Source organism: Chelon labrosus (genome assembly GCF_963514085.1).
Source record: "Chelon labrosus genome assembly, chromosome: 11".
NCBI lineage: Eukaryota > Metazoa > Chordata > Actinopteri > Mugiliformes > Mugilidae > Chelon > Chelon labrosus.
This window is the reverse complement of record NC_140344.1, coordinates 29,531,072-29,549,739: the sequence shown is the minus strand read 5'-3', so window position 1 is coordinate 29,549,739 and position 18,668 is coordinate 29,531,072. Positions and strand designations below refer to the sequence as shown.

General features: G+C 44.9%; 3 protein-coding genes across 4 annotated transcripts; 1 reads left to right on the top strand and 2 right to left on the bottom strand.

Moving 5' to 3' along the window:
• Positions 1-693: 693 nt before the first annotated feature.
• cry2 (cryptochrome circadian regulator 2) lies at positions 694-13,745 on the bottom strand. 2 transcript variants are annotated; one of them, XM_084554431.1, is made up of 13 exons: positions 13,148-13,745; positions 11,770-11,878; positions 9,381-9,523; positions 6,981-7,165; positions 6,745-6,833; positions 6,521-6,661; positions 6,027-6,152; positions 5,631-5,816; positions 5,392-5,543; positions 5,049-5,251; positions 3,989-4,069; positions 3,394-3,893; positions 694-3,040 (listed from the first exon to the last, which is right to left on the bottom strand). In XM_084554431.1, exons 1-12 carry the CDS (start codon positions 13,303-13,305, stop codon positions 3,400-3,402), a joined length of 2,067 nt encoding a protein of 688 aa, XP_084410557.1. In that variant the 5' UTR covers positions 13,306-13,745; the 3' UTR covers positions 694-3,040; positions 3,394-3,399. The 2 variants fall into 2 exon arrangements, with proteins under 2 accessions (XP_084410557.1, XP_084410558.1); XM_084554432.1 differs by lacking the exon at positions 3,989-4,069.
• Positions 13,746-14,580: 835 nt separating this feature from the next.
• LOC311495891 (uncharacterized protein) lies at positions 14,581-15,532 on the bottom strand. The gene is made up of 4 exons (XM_084555539.1): positions 15,495-15,532; positions 15,360-15,415; positions 15,227-15,285; positions 14,581-15,161 (listed from the first exon to the last, which is right to left on the bottom strand). The coding sequence occupies exons 2-4, from the start codon at positions 15,362-15,364 to the stop codon at positions 14,716-14,718; spliced, it is 510 nt and encodes a 169-aa protein (XP_084411665.1). The 5' UTR covers positions 15,365-15,415; positions 15,495-15,532; the 3' UTR covers positions 14,581-14,715.
• Positions 15,533-16,659: 1,127 nt separating this feature from the next.
• On the top strand, positions 16,660-17,656 carry LOC311496286 (uncharacterized protein). Its single transcript, XM_084556084.1, has 5 exons — positions 16,660-16,733; positions 16,813-16,868; positions 16,943-17,001; positions 17,067-17,495; positions 17,599-17,656. Exons 2-5 carry the CDS (start codon positions 16,864-16,866, stop codon positions 17,637-17,639), a joined length of 534 nt encoding a protein of 177 aa, XP_084412210.1. The 5' UTR covers positions 16,660-16,733; positions 16,813-16,863; the 3' UTR covers positions 17,640-17,656.
• The last annotated feature ends 1,012 nt before the right edge of the window (positions 17,657-18,668 follow it).

Here is an 18,668-nt window from a genome sequence, read left to right as displayed (position 1 = left end):
GTCTGGTATCTGTGTTTTAGGTCCGCTACTCTGACTAAACGGTGCGACCCCTAGTGGACAAATTAGGATAAACAGATTATCAGCTAATTTAGCATTAGCATCTTACCTTTAGCTAGCAGCTAATAGGCCTTTCTAGCATTTATCCACATGTAGCTGTTTTCATTCTTTAAACCAACACAGTTCCAGCTGAATGTGTTCAGACTATCAATCAAAAACATCTGAATCAGAGAAGACACCAGGGACGGAGGACGCCATGTTGTTGTTGTATTTAGAAGACATATCTGACTAGTTGTTGGTGAAATATCTTTCCTGTGTAGATGCTTTCATTTATATGTTCCTGTAGTTTCAGGGAAACTTTCCCGATAATTCCATAAAAGGATGAAAGTATTTTCATGTCTTACTTCCCAAGAAGAAACGAGAATCAAACAAACAAATATTTTGTCTTTCATTGGGACGATTAAGATTTAAACCTATTTATTTTTGGTTTTGGACTTTACGGTTAGCATCAGCTAGCTTAGCTTAGCTAGCAGGGCATTGTACTTCTGTTGTGAATAAAGAGAAATGACACCATGAACTCTCATTGAATCACAATTTCTTCAGCAATTTTAATGAAAATAAACTCTTTTTTTGTACAATAGAAAACAAATAAATATCCACGAGGCCCACGACATTGGACAGACCCCCCCCCCCAACCCTGTCACCCCACCCCACTGAGAGCATCACGCTGACTCCAGCTGGAAAGAACGACCAGGAGCCGGTGATCCAGGCCCGTGTTGCGTTCAGGATCAGTGGGAACTTTTCCTCTCCAGTTGGTCAGAGGGTTCCACCGACAGGACGCCTCCATCGGGAGCTGCAGGGTTTCTGTCTTACCCCGCTTTGAGGGAAATCTACGCCGTCCAGGAATCAGTGAGGTGGGGGGGACGGGGGGTTCACAAAGAGCATCAGCTGCAGGGTCTTTATGATCCTGCTCCTTTAGAAAGAACCCAACCTGCCTGGGTCTTAAACCTGAACAGGTTCGAAAGAGTTTGGGTTCTAATGGGTTCACATTCGACCCATCTGGTTTTTGAACTTTATGAATAAACCAAGTAAAGAGATCTTGAACAGACTCAGATATTTCTGGTCTTTAACTGAATTAGTTTGACCAACGTCATCCTCATATTTTTACAGTGTTAACAATATTAAAACTCATTTAACAATTCCTGTCATGTTTAAAATATATATAAAAAAAATAAATCTGAAACGATTAAAGGACGTTTTCTTTTACTAGACTTTTGCATCGTACCTCCACATGATGGAGAATCTGTAGTTTTGATTAAAAGTTGAATTATTTCCAGTGATGTTTGAGACACTGACTGATCGGCTGATTTTACTCTCTCTTATTATTTATTAACTTATTTGGATTGAGATTAATTTAAAAACAGGTTTTACAGTTTGACCGACCGGGTGCAGAATCTGCTGCTGCCCTCTAGGGGACACTTTTAGTTTGAGCCTTTGTGAACCCCCCCCCAACCAACCAGACCCTTAGTGACACGGGACGAGGTTCATTTACATATCTTATATACAGATAAATATGTGGGGAGAACAACACGTCTTGTTTCTTCTCTACATTCAAGTCACGCAAAGCAGCGTTTTCAGGCTCCGCCCCCTCGTCACCTCCTCCATCTAAATCCTGTCGGCTAGCATCCCGCTACGCCTCCACAGACGGGGAGGTCACGCACTACAAAAACATTACGCTCCCTAATTAAAATTGCTGCTGGCAAAAATATCAGATATCTTCCAAAAAACATTCACACGAGGCATTTACATATCAACACGTTGAGATTCGCCGGGTTCAGACGTTTCTGGGTCAGATCAGCTGATCACAGGCTCATCAGGTCTACTTCCTGGTATACGGCCAATCAAAACGCAACAACTTCCAAGAATGTAAGTCTGAATATAACAGACGTCTCACTGAAACAGGAAAAAAGTGGTTAAATTAGCTTTTGCTAAAGCTAACTGCTAATTTCCAGCTGTTGTGTGTTTATAATTTAGTGAAACAAGCTGTTAAAAATAAGTTTCAGCTCTTATTTCAGTTTTGAATAAAATCATGAGGGTTTTGTTTTTTTCAGGCAGATCTACGTCACAAACTCGTTACGAAGCCGTTGGGTTATGATTTGATCCTGATATTGTCTGAAGTCTGAAGCCGACGTCTGCTGCTAAAGACGCTCTTGTTCTGATTCAGAGTGAACTGGTTTAGAAACAACATGACCCCGCCCCCCCACAAGTGAAGCCAAAATATGGTGGAAACGGAGGCGGCCATCTTGTGCTGGAGACGCCATGAAGGCTGCTTATATATCAAGCTTAGTGTTAAACCAAAGAAGCTAACATTTAGCTAACTAGCTAGCGTCAGGATGGTGACAGCTGGGATAAACTAACTCTATCTTTGTATGAACAGCGCCCCCTTATGGTCACGAGTTGTGACGTGTTTGCTGATGTTTTCAGACGTTGACATTTTGTAATTTAATCTCATAATATTCCTTTATATTTCCTACATTAAGCTAGCTGCTTGTTAGCTGTTAGCCTCTATAGGTCAAAGGTACCAACAGTTGCCTTGCAGCAAAACAATGTCACTGTTCATTTCTGACATATTTCAGCTTCACTTTTGTACGACATGAGGAAACTGCGACGTGTCGGCCATCTTTGTGAACACCTTCTTGTTCTTCTTGTTGCCACATCTCATTAATCTTTAGAAACGACAGTAATACAACGGTGGAAAACACATCGAGGTTCCTTTTCTGTCCCGGAGACCTGGCGGCGGGCGGCCATGTTGCTGCAGAGCCTCGTTACTCCTGAGATACTCACGGCTCACGGCCTCCACTTCCTGTTAACCACCGAGTGTTTGTTCTCACTCACTAGAACGTCTCTGTTGTGTTTCCACGGTTTTCTGGAGTAAATGTGAGTAAAATGTTTATTTAACTGCGTCCGTCGTTCTCCTGAAGTCCAGAAGCCGGTTCCTCGTACGTCTATTGTGTGTCCAGGTGTTAGCAGATTGTTCTCGTACCTGAAAAACAAACCAGAGGAGGAGAAACCGTTTAAGCACTAATGAGTTCAGTTTTATTGAGCTCAGGTTCAAAAGTTCTAATGAGTTCAGGTTCTAAACAGATCAGGTTCTAAAGACACCAAGATGCAAAATTTCAGGTTCTAACAAGATCAGGAAATGATCAAACAAATTCATCAACAAAACAAGACAGTGACTTTGTAGCTTGGAGAAAACATCCAATCAGATAGTGTGGGCGGGGCTTAATGTGATGATGAACAGGAGAGTAACAGCAGCCACGTCATCTGACTAGTTTAAATGTCTCTGATTGGTTGGAGGAGGAGCCAGGTGATCATAATTACATCCAGATGTTTCACCTTGAATCACTGCTGCTGTCCTCCCGTCTCCTCTGAAGTCTTCTCATCCTCCATTCTCTCCTCGTCCTGCTCCACGTCCTCCTCCATCCTGTCTTCCTCCATCCTCTCCTCCATCCTCTCCTCCCCCACTGCCTCCTCCCCCTCCCTGGCCACCGGGGGGCAGCAGTGTCGCGCTCGCTGCCTCTGGCCGCGACGTGATTTCCGGGTGAGGCCTTTCCTCCTGGGCCCCAGAGAGGAGGTCTGGGTGGTGGACGGAGTCGGTGACGGAGACGAGGTGGGGCAGGAGGAGCATGGGGAGGAGGGTTTGGACCACGACAGGGGGCTGGGGGTTGGGGAGGGTGGATGGCCGGGGTGAGAGCCCGAGGAGGTGGAGACGGTGTGAGGGTGGCGGCTCGGGTCGGCCTCCTCCAGGTCTGGGTGTGGGGCCCAGGTGGAGGAGTCGGGGGCCGTGGAGCAGCCGGCGGCTTCACAGTCGGCGACCAGATCTCTGGGAGGAGAATCTGAAACGAGACAAGAGTCAGAACACGTTCATCAACATGTTCTACATCTCTGAAGGGACAATATGATTCTTCTGTCTTCTGTGGTGTCCTCCTACCGGGGCCACTGCTGGTCTGGGACTCGTCGGTCATCGGTGGCTCTGCTTCCTCCTGGATCGTCGGGACTGATGCTAGCAGACCTGACACAAACACACACCTCATAAGAGAACGGTTCATCTCCTGCCTCACGCTACAAGAGTTAGCCACGAGTTTCCTCCCTGAAAAAAAACTCAGATCGAACTGAATCTCTGCTCATCACCAGCTCAGAGCGTCCAGAGGTTATCTGATGACGTCCTGGTTGATTAATGAGCTCTGAGCAGTTCTATAAAAACCTGATTCTGACATGAACGGGACCAGGATCTCTGACACGGTTATTAAAAGGTTTGTCCCCGGTGTGTTTTCATCCAGACGGAAAGAAAATGTTTTAAATGATTCCTGTTCTAGGACTCTGGGAGGAGAGTGTCGCCTAAAAAGACCCTAAATAAATCAGGACTATCTCCAGAACCAGCAGGTTCATGTTCCTGACCCTGGTCTCCATGGACCCTGGTCTCCGTGGACCCTGGTCTCCATGGACCCTGGTCACTATGACCCTGGTCTCTATAGACCCTGGTCTCCATGGATAGGTCAGACTTCAGTGTCAGTAACATTGTGTCTGATTAATTAGTGATCAACTAAAACATCTTCTAGATCAGAGAGTAGAAAACACCCTGATAGCAATGATATCATTCTGAACTCATTCAGCAACCCCTTGACTAGAACTGGACCAAGAGTTTAGAGAAATACCACAAAGGTTCTAGTAACAATAGAACCAGGCCCACTCTCCATGTGGACATCTGGAGAACCAAAGAACCCAAAGTGTTCCTACATATCAATGCTAAGCTAACTTTCACTACTAGATGGCTGCATTGTGTTTAGTATCTGTAGTACCACCATTAGACCACTAGATGGAGGTAAAGGATCATGTATGAAACTGAGGCTCAGGGCTCAGATTCTGTCAGTCAAGTCACCATGTGGTGGATAGTTGATGTAGAATCATGGGGATAGACTCTAAACCACAGAAGACAATAAAATAAATATCAGTAGCGTCTGTACGATACGACGGAAGCCTTGCTGACTTACTGAGTCCTCTGTAATGAGACAGCTGCTGGTAAACTTGTTTCATCCTCTCGATGTTGAGCCTGCTGCCCTCTGCGTGGTTGATCATCGGTTTGGGGTAATCCACTCCCACCACACAGTTGGCCGCCTTCTGTAGCGACTCGGGGGCGTTCCACGGCTCGTAGATGTAACGGTTGGGATAGTCCTTCAGGATGGGGATGTAACGCCTGCAGGAGAGACCAGAGGAATGTCAGCTGAATCTGGTCTGAGTCTGGAGATCTGATCTCAGTGTGTGTGTCTGTAAATAAGCAGCGCCCTCATGTGGTCAGTAGGACATTATACCAGCTGCTGTCTCTAACGGACATACCTGATGTAGTCTCCTGTCGGGTCTGTCCTCCGTCCAAAGCCGACGGGACAGTAGCAGTGGAAGAACTGCTGGAAGAAGGCACTGCAGGACAACCACATCCAGCTGCCGGCGTTCACGCTCCAGTCTGCATCCAGCAGCAACTCCTCAAACACCTGCAGCGACAAAGAAACGCCGACGTCATGAAGCATCGCCACTCTGTCCCAAAATAAAACCAAGCCTGAAAGTCTCGGGGGTCCCACCTTCATGCCGCTCTCCCAGCTGATCCACAGGTCTCCCCTGGTCAGGAAGCAGGCCACGGCGTGACGGGCCAGGTGGTGGATCCAGCCCTCCTGTCTCAGCTGGGTCATGATGGCGTCGATCCAGGGGAAGCCGGTCCGACCCTCGGCCCACTTGGCCAGCGCCTCTGGATTCTGGTCCCATGGGATCTGGAGACAAACGTGACACAGACCCGTTTAACTTCAGTGTTTACACCGAGAATGAAGGCATTTATCCAAGTTTAAAGAAGTCTCATCTACTTTACTAGTTACGTGAAGTTATCGCCTTTTTCCTGACACATATTTAAACAGACGACTAAAACGTCCGTCAACATTAACCCTGATGTTAGCGTGACCCTGTAGGTCATTGTTGATGCTCACCTGGACACAGATGGGGTTTCCCTCCATGCGGTCAAAGTTGGGGTTGTTGGTGGCGGCGGTGTAGAAGAACTCCCTCCATAAGAGCTGACCGAACAGAGACAGAGGAGGACTGCAGCGCTTACGGAGCTGATGGACAGAAGAGGAAACACTGAGAATCCACGTCTGAGGGTCAAATAAAGAACTCAGCAAGTCACTGAAGTTTATACGGGACGATTAACAACCCTGAAGAGATGGAAAGACTAACTTCACCACTTTAAAGGACAAACAGTACAATGAAAGTTTAATCAATCAAAGTTCAACAATCAACTTTTACTACAAATGTTGGTTAATTAACTCCTTAATCAGTTTGCTGTAACTCAGGCGTCTGGTCTCTTTCTGTTGCAGTGATTTCAGTCTTCCTTCAATCTTCCTTCTTCTTCTGGTCAGATAGTTTAATCCTTGACAGATTTTGTCTTCTACTATATAATAAACATTTCTGAAGGTGTCCACGCTACCTTCATGTAGAGCTCTCGGAGGTTGTAGTACAGCACTCTGCAGGAGAGGCAGCCGAAGCGCAGGTAGGGGCTGAGGCCGGTGGGGCTGGCGTACAGAGAGCATGTGCTGACCCGTGGGTGCTCCAGGTTGGCCACCCACACCTACACAAAAAAAACATCCAGCTTTAATTCAGACAGGAGAACATTTAAAGTGACACCAGGAGCTTCCTGTTTGTATGACCGACCTTCTTGTCCAGATGTTTGTTGAGTCGGTCCAAGGCCTCAGACTCTCCCCCCCGCCACACAGCTGTAGGTAAACCCTGCGTCCTGAAGCCTGGACACATGACCACCAGGAAACAGATGCTGTTAACATGAACTCTTCAGAAATGAACTAAAACTCTGACTCTGAGAAGACTTTATTTGTGTCACAGTGAAGCCGAGACTGGAGATCCATTCAAACCTTAAAACCCATGAATCCTACCTAGTTCTTCCAGTGAAGGGATGCTGTACAGCTCTTGGTGGTTGTCGGCTATTTTAGTTCGACATTTGTCCATCTGCTGCTGGTTGATGGGGGGCAGGGGTCTCCTTGGTAACTCCAGTCTGCTGACGATGGCCTGAAACCTCTTAAAGGTCAGAGGAGGACTGTTGTTGTTCAGCTCGATGATCCTGAGAACGAAAGACGAAAGAATGTAGAACAATGATCAGACTTTCACAAAAGCAACCATAAACCCACAAAGAGACACTGGAGGGAGTCTAACAACACAAATGAAATAAAGCAACAAAAACAACACGAAGAGACACAAAACAAAACAAATCTAATTCATAATGGCTTCAAAACAACCACAAAGCTCTGAGAGCAGAACCTCTGCTGCAGCTCGTCAGTGTTTTATTGATTTATCCTAATTAACAAACTGGAAATGCTTTTAGTCAAAGAGACAAACACGGGACCTTGAAGCTAAAACTCAGATCAGACATTTTAATGGCTTCAAATTCAAACGTTTCTGTTTTTAAAAGTAAAATATGAGAAAATAAAAAGTAAACATACCACAAACAGAAAGAAAACGACCCAAAATGGCGTCAAACGTAACCACAAACCCACAAAAGACACTACCGGAGCACAACAACACAAATGTCCACAAATGAAACTACAAAGCAACAAAAACAACACAAAGAAACACAAAACAATTCCAATCAAATTCAAATGGCTTCAAGTAGTGCACAGACAACCACAAACCACCAAAACTAAGACCTCTGAGAACAGAACCTCTGCTGCAGCTCGTTAGTCGACACGTTTTACTGATTTTAGTCAACAAGACAAACACGGGACCTTGAAACTAAAACTCAGATCAGACGTTTTAATGGCTTCAAAGTCTATTTTTTTGTTTTTAAAGGTAAAATATGAGGAAAAAAAGATGCAAAACAGAAAGAATATGACCTGAAATGGCATCAAACTTCCACAAAAGCAACCATAAACCCACAAAGAGAGACTTGAGGGAGTCTAACAACACAAATGAAACTACAAAGCAACAAAAACAACACAAAGACACACAAAACTAAATAAATCTAATTCATAATGACTTCAGAACAACCACAAACCTCTGAGAGCAGAACCTCTGCTGCAGCTCGTCAGTGTTTTATTGACGTGGGACATCCAGCCATACAGGTGTTGTATTATGGGATGTATCCTATGTGTTGGTTAACATGTGACCTCGGCTGTCAAAGCTTTAACCTATTAACTGCTGTGATTCACTGATGTTCTGTGTTCTGTATTTATAGTTTTTCCATCTTAGGCAACTTGTGTGTATCCGTGAGGCGTTCAGGAGCGCTGGTTGGAGGCTCCGCAGCAGAGGCGGCCTCCTATTGGCCGGCTCGCCGTGACTACAACAAAGGAGCTCAATAAGCTGAACACATGTCCACGAGGACCAGAGCTAAGCTCCTCCTGCCTCGTACAGTCCACCCAGTAATATTCAGAGAGTTATGTAACGCTGCTCTGCTTCAGAGGAAACTCCTCCAGTCTTATTCATTGAACCACCTGATCTCTGCACATGGACCGGGGTGTGACCTGCAGGGGCCGCGGGGGGCCACCGGGGGGCGCTGCAGCCTGTGCTGCTGTCTGATTCTCCAGGATGTTGTTGGAGAGTTTCAGCTGAACTGAAGTGAATCATGACGACTACAGAGAACGATGTGGTTTAATATGTGACCGTAGCACGTTTTAATGAATCATTATATAACAGTAATTAACCAGTGAACCCAGACCAGAGCATGGAGCACTGAACCGCTGACCGCTCAGACCCCGGGGCCCCTGGGTGAGGGCCTCTCAATGAAGTGACTGTTTACAGAAACTGGAACTGGGAATAAATGCAACCATGCAACACAGAATGACCAATCACAACACATTAAATACAACACAAATCAAAACCGCTTAAAATGGCACAAAACAACCAGAAGACCAACGAGTGTGACCTAAAACAAACAGGATGAGCCTGAAGAGACCCCAACAACACAAACTGACCTCAGACTAACCACAACAACACCACAAACCAACCTGAACAACACAAAATGACAAATATAACAACCACAAAAAGATGAAAAACAACCACAATACAACTCTACATGATCTGAGAGAGACTCAGTCAAAGTGAAATGACACAAACATGACACACAGTGATCAGAGGATTTGGGTCGTTGTAATGTGTTTAAACCTTAAAATAATACAAAGCTTCTTTAAACTGAACATGACGTCTGATAAATAAAAGAAACTGAACCACTGTGTATAATATGTCAGTATAAATGTTTTCCTCTGTCGTGTCTGAACAGATTTTGAACCAGTATTTCTGTCCACCATGATTTCAGGAGGTATTTTCCGTGCAGCTCCACTCACCTGTCCAGGGTGTAGAGGGTGTGTGAGTTCCTGACGATGGTCTCCACTCCAAACTCGTGGGCCATCTTGATGATGGCGTTGTCCCTCTCCTTCCCATAAGGCTCCGGGTCGAACTCAAACGTCAGCCGGGTCACGTTCCACTCCTGACAGGACAGAGGGAAACAAAGGGTCACGGGTTAATAAATATAAATATATACGGTTACTGGTGTAGTGTTTATCTGGAGTCGCTCTGTTGGGACCTGATTAATATTATTATCTGAGGGTTTTATGAATTGATATTGTCTTTTTTTCAAATGAAGATAATTTAAACATTACTGTTGCTGACAGTTCATACTCAGGTCCCAACGGAGCGACCACAACAGTAACTATGGCTGGAGAAAGTCTGGTCTCAAATATGAAAAGTAGGACCAGGTTTAAAAATAAATTCCTAATTTTCTTTCCTTCGATTCAAAACGATTGATTTGAGAGATCTGATACTGATTTATAAAATGTATTTAATAAAATAAAATAAAAATCCAGATAAGAGTTACCAGACTGTGATTCTGAAAAGAACTGAGGCTACAAGTCCTTCCTGTTATTCTTGTTTCTCAGTTAAAAATCTTTGTCTTTGTGTTTCTGAACCATTTGGGGTCCAGGAAATAGTCTCCATGGTGACCACTGGTCCAGGTCTCTCTGGTCCAGGTCTCTCTGGTCCATGGATCATTGTGTTCAGCTCTAAATAAACCTGGTTCTTCTCCAGATGACCAGATCCCTTGAGTCAGAAAGTCTAAACTTCCATCTGAATATTGTCCAGAGTCATGACCATGCTCCGTTTAGACAGAAAAGATCTGAAATCACTGATGGAAACATCTTCTTCTTCTTCTTCTTCTTCTTCTTCTATGAATCTAATAACCACTGGTTTCTCCTTTACTTCTTTCTGGTTAAAGGACCAAATGTAAATTTACTGGTTTAACATTTTTTTTTGGCTTTTTAAAATGAAAATCAATTAAACTCGTGTTGATTTCATTTTTCTTTCAGAGTCTCAAACAGCAGAGCTCCTGGTTTGGATCATGTGTGTTGCATAACAACAACAATAACAACAAACTAAAGAATCATCAGGTGTGTTCAGTCTGTTGTGAGATGATCGTTCCTTCAGGTGAAACAGGATCGATTTCTGAACACACCCCATCCCTGAAAAGACAAACTAGTTCTCCTCTTTCTTCAGTGGCCTCCAGCAGACAATCATCGTGATTCTTATCGTGTCGCGGCCGAATGGAAACCTCATCACTGACTCCATCAGTTTACATGGGAGGTAGAGGACGGCGTCAGAGATGGTTCTGGAACCTTTTCCAGCCTGATGAGCAACAACAACTCTTTCTCTGAGCTCCTCAGAAAGCTCCTTTGTCCACAAACATGTGTTGTGAAGATCAGACTGAGACAAATCCCTGATTTATTGAAACTAAACCAGGAACTGAACCACACCTGAGTCTCATTACATTGATGGAAACACTTCTGAACACATGGACTCTGATTGGATCCTAGAGGAGCACCTCTCTGATATGTAATATTGGATCATTTTAGTCTAATATTTGTGTTTCATGTGTTCATTGGGTTCTTCTCTTTAACTTATTCTCTGCATTTAACCCACACATAGAGTGGGTTACCTCCTACTTTTCAAACCACTAGGCCACTTCTTCGTCAGCGACACGTCATCACAACGTTAACATCAACACTAGCATGTTTAAGCTAACAGATCTTTGCTGGAGCAGGATCAGTTCCCAACGGAGAGACTCCACAACAACTGTCCACCACCACATTCAGAGGACGGGGACACTTCCCACCACAAAAACAAAAATATTTGGAACCAAGAGGATCCAAAGTGTTTCTATCCTGTAAAGAATCGATCCAGGAGTGAAGCCCAACCCTGTTGATAATACTGGCTTTTACATAAGTGCTATTCTGTTTTATTATATTTTGAAAAGGCCACAGGGCGACGTAGGTGTTACTACTCAGAGCAGTTTACTGTCTGTTTACAACGTCAGGGCAGAGATTAAATATACGGATCATCTCCTCAAGTCATGATGCACAAACAACTCCCTTCCTTCTTCCTCTCTTTCTTTCCTTCCTTCCTTCCTGTCTTCTCTAAAATAAAGAACTTAACATATGGATAATCTCCCCAACTAAACCAACAGCTGGTAAAGAGTTCAGTGAGTGCGTCTTATTTTTACACATCGTCCTGAATAAAGCGTCTCATTTCCAGCCACTCCAGGGAGTCTTTGTTTTGCTGTCTGAGTGGGACCCTGCCCCTCCACCTGCAGTGAACTGACTCATGTGGGCTGGTTCTCTGGATGGTGATTCCTGGTTGAAGAGGGGTAACAACAGAACAGGCTGGCGGGGCAGGAACACTGACCTTAAAAAGCCTGGGGAAGACGTCAGTTGGCTGCCCTCTGACGACAAACAGCCTGGAGTTGAGCTTCTTCAGACTGTTGTCCAGATCCTCCAGAGCCTCCAGCAGAAACCTGCACACACACAAACATCAGTCAAAGAGATGGAGATCTGTTTCAACTCCACGACATCTTATCAGAGGATTCAGCTTCTCTGAGGGGAGGATTTTCTGGGTTGTATCACAGCTGGACTGAACATCTACGTGAAGGAGGTTAATCTGAATATGGAATAAACTTGTTGGGATTGCTGATGACATTTCATCCAGCTGTCTTTGTTTTGTCTTTTTTGTATAAACCTGGATGACTGAGAACAGACTCTGGAGATGCCCAGCCCTAATAACACCAGCACATGCATGTTTCCCTGTAGGCCACAGAAAAGATTAGAAACGTCTGTTCAGCTGCAGCTCGAAGCTTTAAATGATTCATAACGGGCTGTCTTCACTCAAAACCTCTGACCCGTATTCAGACCCCACACAAACAAACACAGTAAAGTACAATGTCTACGCAGGCACAATAATAGGAACACATGTCAGTTCAATAGTTCTACAGTTGACTCATCATCTCGCTCAGTTATTAGAAACGAAAGCTAAACACCTTCTAGAGGACTGGATTCAGAGCAGGACAGGTTCCACTGGTGTCCCTAATGAAGGGAGTGTTTTTACTATATAATTAACTCTGATGCACAGCACGCTGGATATGTAGGGCTGGTTTGATCTTTACTGTGTAGCCCTGTAATGGCTGCTAATGATGGCTTTATAGAAACCTTAATTTTGTGAAGTAATTAAATGTGTAGTGGAATAAAACTACAGTAAACTTCACCATTAACATGCATTCAGTGTCCAGCAGACATTTCTGTGGAGGAGTAAGGAGTTTAAATCAAATGTAAAACATAATTTGAGGCTTGTTTACATGCCCGTCTGTTCTGTCTCTATCACCAGACTGCTGTGAGAAAAGTTTACACTGACCATGTAAACCTCCTCTAGCTGACAGTGTGTTGACTGTTAGCTGGAGGGGCTGTCTTCGATTTAACCGTTTCTAAACTGTCCACGTGTATGCCGAACAAACCAGGACGGAGCACGGATTCAGTTAAATAAGTTGTCTTATTCTAGTCGAGACACTTCGCTGATAAATGAGGATAACATAAACTTGTACGTTTCTTCTATGGGGCTCGGAATGGAACGCTCCATTTTAAGCTAGCGCTAGCTAACTGACGCACAGCGGAGGCCCAAACCTAAACTCCAAGAGCTGAATATTTATCAGACAAACAAATCCTTTAAAATGGAGCCTGGGGGCTGCTGTTAATATATCTAACTGTGTTTAAAGGAGTTTAAATGAGTCACAAACCTCCATCGGTTGATTCCTACGTTAGCGGCGCCAGCGAACCACGGATCCAGGATATAAACACAGCGCACCGTGTCCGCTCCGTTCAGGGCCTCCTGCAGCGCCGGATTATCGTGGAGCCGCAGACCTTTGCGGAACCAGTGGACTGAATTCACCACCATGGCGTCTTCTTATTCCATCATTCGGTTAGAATCCAACGGGAGCGGCGGAAAAAAGAGGCCGAGACGAGCGGGTTTGAGGCCGAAGACGGAGACGCGTCAGGAGGCTCCAGAGAACAACTTCAGCCACCGTCAGAGCACGAACGACACTGAGGGCGTGGTCACAGCGGCATGGGCGTGGCTGGAGGGAGTGTCGTCGCTGATTGGACGGACAGCAAAGCGTCACCGTGAATTATAAAACAAGGGAGCTGTGATTGGCTGATTCGGTAAATAGCAGATAGCAGCTCTGGGTCACGTTTCCTGCGGAGAGGACGAAGAACAACAATAACTATGGAATATAGAAAAGACTGAAAGCGTCTATAAGATACGGAAGAGTACGGAAGAGTATTGCTGCCACACTGTAGAAAAAAAAAAGGCTCAATATTATGTAATTACATGAAAGTTTCTTGTTATAACATATTTTTCACGTTATAACGTGAAAATATCATCATGAAATAACGTGATACTTATGTTAAAACGTGAAAAATATGTTATAACAAGAAACTTTCATGTATTTACATAATATTGAGCCTTTTTTTTTCCTACAGTGTGGCAGCAATACGCTTCCGTAATAAGACACCACTGACCTATACACATAGAAAACTATATTTTAGACTTATTCCATATATTGTTCATATTTAAACCTCCTGTGAGACTTATGTGAAATAAAATAAAGACAGATTCCAGCTCCCTCATATATGTATGATATGCTGAATGCTGCTGCAGTGACAATCCCCAGTTTGAAAGCAAACTTTCATGAGCATGATGACCGTTTAATCAGGTATCAAGGATGAAGCTCATCCCTTCTCTTGTGCGTTTCAAACCCTGGATCAGTTTTCCTCTTCGTATCAGGCTGGTCCAGACAGTGGCCGTTTTTAAACCTCAACACATTTAACTTCTGCGTCCATTGTTTTAGGGCTGTTTGTGTTTAATTTAAAAAAATAAAAATAAAAAATCTTCTACCCTTTGTGTTGAAAGTGAAAACATTTGGCCAACAGTGGTTTTAAATATGTGCTTTAGAAATCACTTGACCACTGTAGTTACACTTGGACATGTACAATAATTCCAAGTATGTGCATTTGTAGTATTTTACCCCTTTTGTGGTAGATATGCCTCAAAATCTTTTTAAAGTTAAATCCATTCTAGCGATAGTCCTGCAGGTCAAACAGTTGCACCAGGCTGAACTTATCACTGAAATCTGAAGAGACTTTAACTAAGTTGGACATAACCGACAGAAGGTTTTATGCGTGTTCATAAAGTCCTTTATTGCATCATGAGCAGTAGAAAACGGCAACAAAACCTCAGGAACTTTAAGACCTGAAGACAAAAAGAGTCCGTGAACCATCGACTGACTGATCCTCTCCACAGAGACGGTCAGTAGCCATATTTGCCTGAAGCTTTAGATCCGCTCCACGCCGGCGTCTTGGTGTCCTGTCTGAACTCTGGCTCAGCTGGGAACACAGAATATATGGGGGTGTAGCGGCTCTGGGAGAACACGGCTCTTCCTCTCTGGTAGCGTGAACGAGAGCTGATGGAGAAGAGCGGCTCCAGATCAGACACGTCGCTGAGCACCGGCTCGTCCACGGCTGCAGCGGATTCAGAGACCCAGGTCTCCTCCACAGGGGTCTGGTAGTAGTTGGACCACTCAGGTACAGCCTGAGCCGCCTCATGGCCGCCGTAGGGTCCAGGTCCAGAGTTAGACTGGTCTCCTACTCCAAGGAAGCCACCTTTTGGGTCAGAACTCCACGCTCCTGTGAACCCATACCCAGCAGAAGACGGCTGCCACACGGGGTCTGAGGCCGCTCTCTGAGATCCACGATCTGAGGAGACACCAGCGTTGGTTGCAGATCGTTCAGATCTTCATTCTGGTTCAGAGACGTCTTACCTTTCTGGACAGGAACGCAGGAGACGCTTCCCATCAGCAGACACGAAATCCACAACACCCTGCACACACACACACCAGCCAACGTTAATGAGATGGAAACCACCACCACCTCTGAGACGTTCAACACGCTCACCTCATACTGCTGCAGGGGATTCTGGGTAAAGGTAAAGGTGACTGGTTGACCTGCTCCTGATAGACACACACAACAATAAACTGATAAACAACCAGGTTAGAGAAAGTTCAGGTGAATCAAGAGGACAGTTTCTACCTTCAACTAAAGCTGCAGCTGATCCCAACCAGAGCTCCTCAGTGACTCCATCCTGCAGGAGCTGCTTTTATATGATCCTCAGAGCACAGTCAGCTGATCACAGCTGATTGCTCAGTGGGAACAGCTGCTGTTTGGTTAATTAACCACCTGCAGGTGATTCAGTGTCTTTATGCTGAACCTCCACTTCCTTCTGATTTCAGAGCTTTAACATCTTTATCTGGCCACAGAATTTATTTATTGACTTTTATTCTTCAAGCTGTTTTCCTGTCCTGCTCTGGCACTAATAAAGATCCTGTGTTGTCTGAAGATGTTTCTTCATCTCAGTAGATCCAATAAATGAACCAAAATCTGAAACTAAATGAGATGAACTAAACAACATCAGAGCTCTCTCTGGTTCTACAAGCGGCGTCATGTTGTCACTTAAAACAGCTCCTGAACTGGTGACATGTCCTCTTCTGTCCTTAACGTTGGAGAAGACACATGAAGATGTTTCAGCGTTGACACTAAGACCTCATATGAACACCTGTCCATCTCTAAGTCCCTGTGTCTCCACCTGGACTTAATCTAAATGTGTCTCCACATGCGTCCCCAGCCAGCACTTGAGATCTGATCTCAGTGTGTGTGTCTGTAAATCAGCAGCGCCATCATGTGGTCAGTAGAATATTGTACCAGCTGCTGTCTCTAATGGATCTCTACCTACCGCTGGATCAGAACCATCAACAGCTGCTGGTTGACTTGGAGACATGATCCAGATGTTGGAACAAGATGGAAAGACTCTCACATGTTAAGATCTGAATTATTTTAGAGACAAAGACTCAGATTAGACCTGAACCCTGAAGCTTCATCCTCATGTGATCATTTCTACTAGTGGTTGAATGAATGAGTTAAACTCCTCTTCCACAGATCAGCCCTGTTGAGTAGGTGGTCTTTAATGTGACCCAGGACTCATTGTGTGTTCACACTACCAAAGGAAGGAGGTCACATGTGTCCCAGACCACCTCCACATGTGGACTGACACCAGATCTGGAAGGAAACACAGAGGACAGAAACCAGCTGGTCTGGTCCAGTTCAGTAAGAGATGTGAGGATGAGAAGGTGGAGAGGACTGAACAGCAGCTGTTCCCACTGAGCAATCAGCTGTGATCAGCTGACTGTGCTCTGAGGATCATATAAAAGCAGCTCCTGCAGGATGGAGTCACTGAGGAGCTCTGGTTGGGATCAGCTGCAGCTTTAGTTGAAGGTAGAAACTGTCCTCTTGATTCACCTGAACTCTCTCTAATCTGGTTGTTTATCAGTTTATTGTTGTGTGTGTCTATCAGGAGCAGGTCAACCAGTCACCTTTACCTTTACCCAGAATCCCCTGCAGCAGTATGAGGTGAGCGTGTTGAACGTCTCAGAGGTGGTGGTGGTTTCCATCTCATTAATGTTGGCTGGTGTGTGTGTGTGCAGGGTGTTGTGGATTTCGTGTCTGCTGATGGGAAGCGTCTCCTGCGTTCCTGTCCAGAAAGGTAAGACGTCTCTGAACCAGAATGAAAATCTGAACGATCTGCAACCAACGCTGGTGTCTCCTCAGATCGTGGATCTCAGAGAGCGGCCTCAGACCCCGTGTGGCAGCCGTCTTCTGCTGGGTATGGGTTCACAGGAGCGTGGAGTTCTGACCCAAAAGGTGGCTTCCCTGGACTAGGAGACCAGTCTAACTCTGGACCTGGACCCTATGGCGGCCATGAGGCGGCTCAGGCTGTACCTGAGTGGTCCAACTACTACCGGACCCCTGCAGAGGAGACCTGGGTCTCTGAATCTGCTGCAGCCGTGGACGAGCCGGTGCTCAGCGACGTGTCTGATCTGGAGCCGCTCTTCTCCATCAGCTCTCGTTCACGCTACCAGAGAGGAAGAGCCGTGTTCTCCCAGAGCCGCTACACCCCCATATATTCTGTGTTCCCAGCTGAGCCAGAGTTCAGACAGGACACCAAGACGCCGGCGTGGAGTGGATCTAAAGCTTCAGGCAAATATGGCTACTGACCGTCTCTGTGGAGAGGATCAGATATCAGGATGTGATCATGAGGACTTGATCCCGTCTCTGACTCCTGCTTTATTTGCTTCTGTAGGTTCTGTCTTGAGAGGAGCTGCTGATTCTAATGTCAAATAAAATGGCTTTAATACAAATACTCACTGGTGCATTTATTAACAATTCAACACATCTCTCTCGGCCTGTCTGGCTTCAAGCAGACGTTTTCTCCATCTGAACTGGTTCTGCTCAAGGTTTTTTAACTTTGGTGTTTCAGTCTCTGGGTAGTTTAACTTGATGTACTCTAGTCTGGGGTCCTGGTCATGAGCTGCAGTTAAATGCTAATTGACTAAATGATCTGAAGCGGCTTTAAACGGTCACCAGTTTGGGCGTATATCCCGTAAACTCATGGTCTTTGCCTACAGCAGCCTGCCCACCCTTGCTTTCTCATGGGCAAAGTGTCATTAAAGCATCCATGTTTAGCCATTTGTCTGCTTGGACCAGAGCTGGATCTTCAGCTGAGGATGTAAAGCTGTGGCTGCTTCTCTAACCATCAGGTAGAAACCTTAAAGTCCTTGACCTACTTGTCCCCATTGGTGACATCCAGGATTTAAAGTTCCCTTATATCACTTATTCCATTCCAACTATCTCCAGTTTTCAGCGCTCAATTCAGCAGACTTCAACAACACAAAGGCTTGTTCACACCAGGACATCACAATGTCATGGTAACCCTGTTATACAACACAGCTCCTCACAATATAAATCTATATGTAGTGTTACATGTTTCCTGGATTGATCCAAGATTAAATGGAAACTTGCTACAGCACAAAGATGTGTGCAACACATTTCAACTTCTCATTGTGTACTGCTCCTGCTGTATATGGTTGAAATGATTAAAAACCTCCTTACAGAGGGACCAGAGAGAGAAGTAGCAGGACAATGAATCAAATGTTCAATCTGTTTTTACTTATATTTAATATTTTAAATTCTGATTATTCATTACAGACATCTTATAGCACATGTAAACGTTTCACTGTGGGTACTTTAAGTACATCCTGACGATACATCATCGTGTTCTTTTACTTTATTGTGATGTACTGACTATGGTGACTTTTATCTATAATCTGTGTAATAATTGTAGTTTTATAATTCCTACTTCATTAAGTGTCC

Excerpts from the sequence above, each read along its gene's own strand:
- cry2 (XM_084554431.1), bottom strand. The coding sequence starts at position 13,305 with ATGGTGGTGAATTCAGTCCACTGGTTCCGCAAAGGTCTGCGGCTCCAC. Across the intron at positions 11,879-13,147 it reads GTAGGAATCAACCGATGGAG|GTTTCTGCTGGAGGCTCTGG; the intron begins GTTTGTGACTCA and ends GTGTGTGTGCAG. Across the intron at positions 5,544-5,630 it reads GCTGGGAGAGCGGCATGAAG|GTGTTTGAGGAGTTGCTGCT; the intron begins GTGGGACCCCCG and ends TTGTCGCTGCAG.
- LOC311495891 (XM_084555539.1), bottom strand. Across the intron at positions 15,162-15,226 it reads CTGCGTTCCTGTCCAGAAAG|ATCGTGGATCTCAGAGAGCG; the intron begins GTAAGACGTCTC and ends GTGTCTCCTCAG.
- LOC311496286 (XM_084556084.1), top strand. Across the intron at positions 17,002-17,066 it reads CTGCGTTCCTGTCCAGAAAG|ATCGTGGATCTCAGAGAGCG; the intron begins GTAAGACGTCTC and ends GTGTCTCCTCAG. Across the intron at positions 17,496-17,598 it reads GAGTGGATCTAAAGCTTCAG|GTTCTGTCTTGAGAGGAGCT; the intron begins GCAAATATGGCT and ends TTGCTTCTGTAG.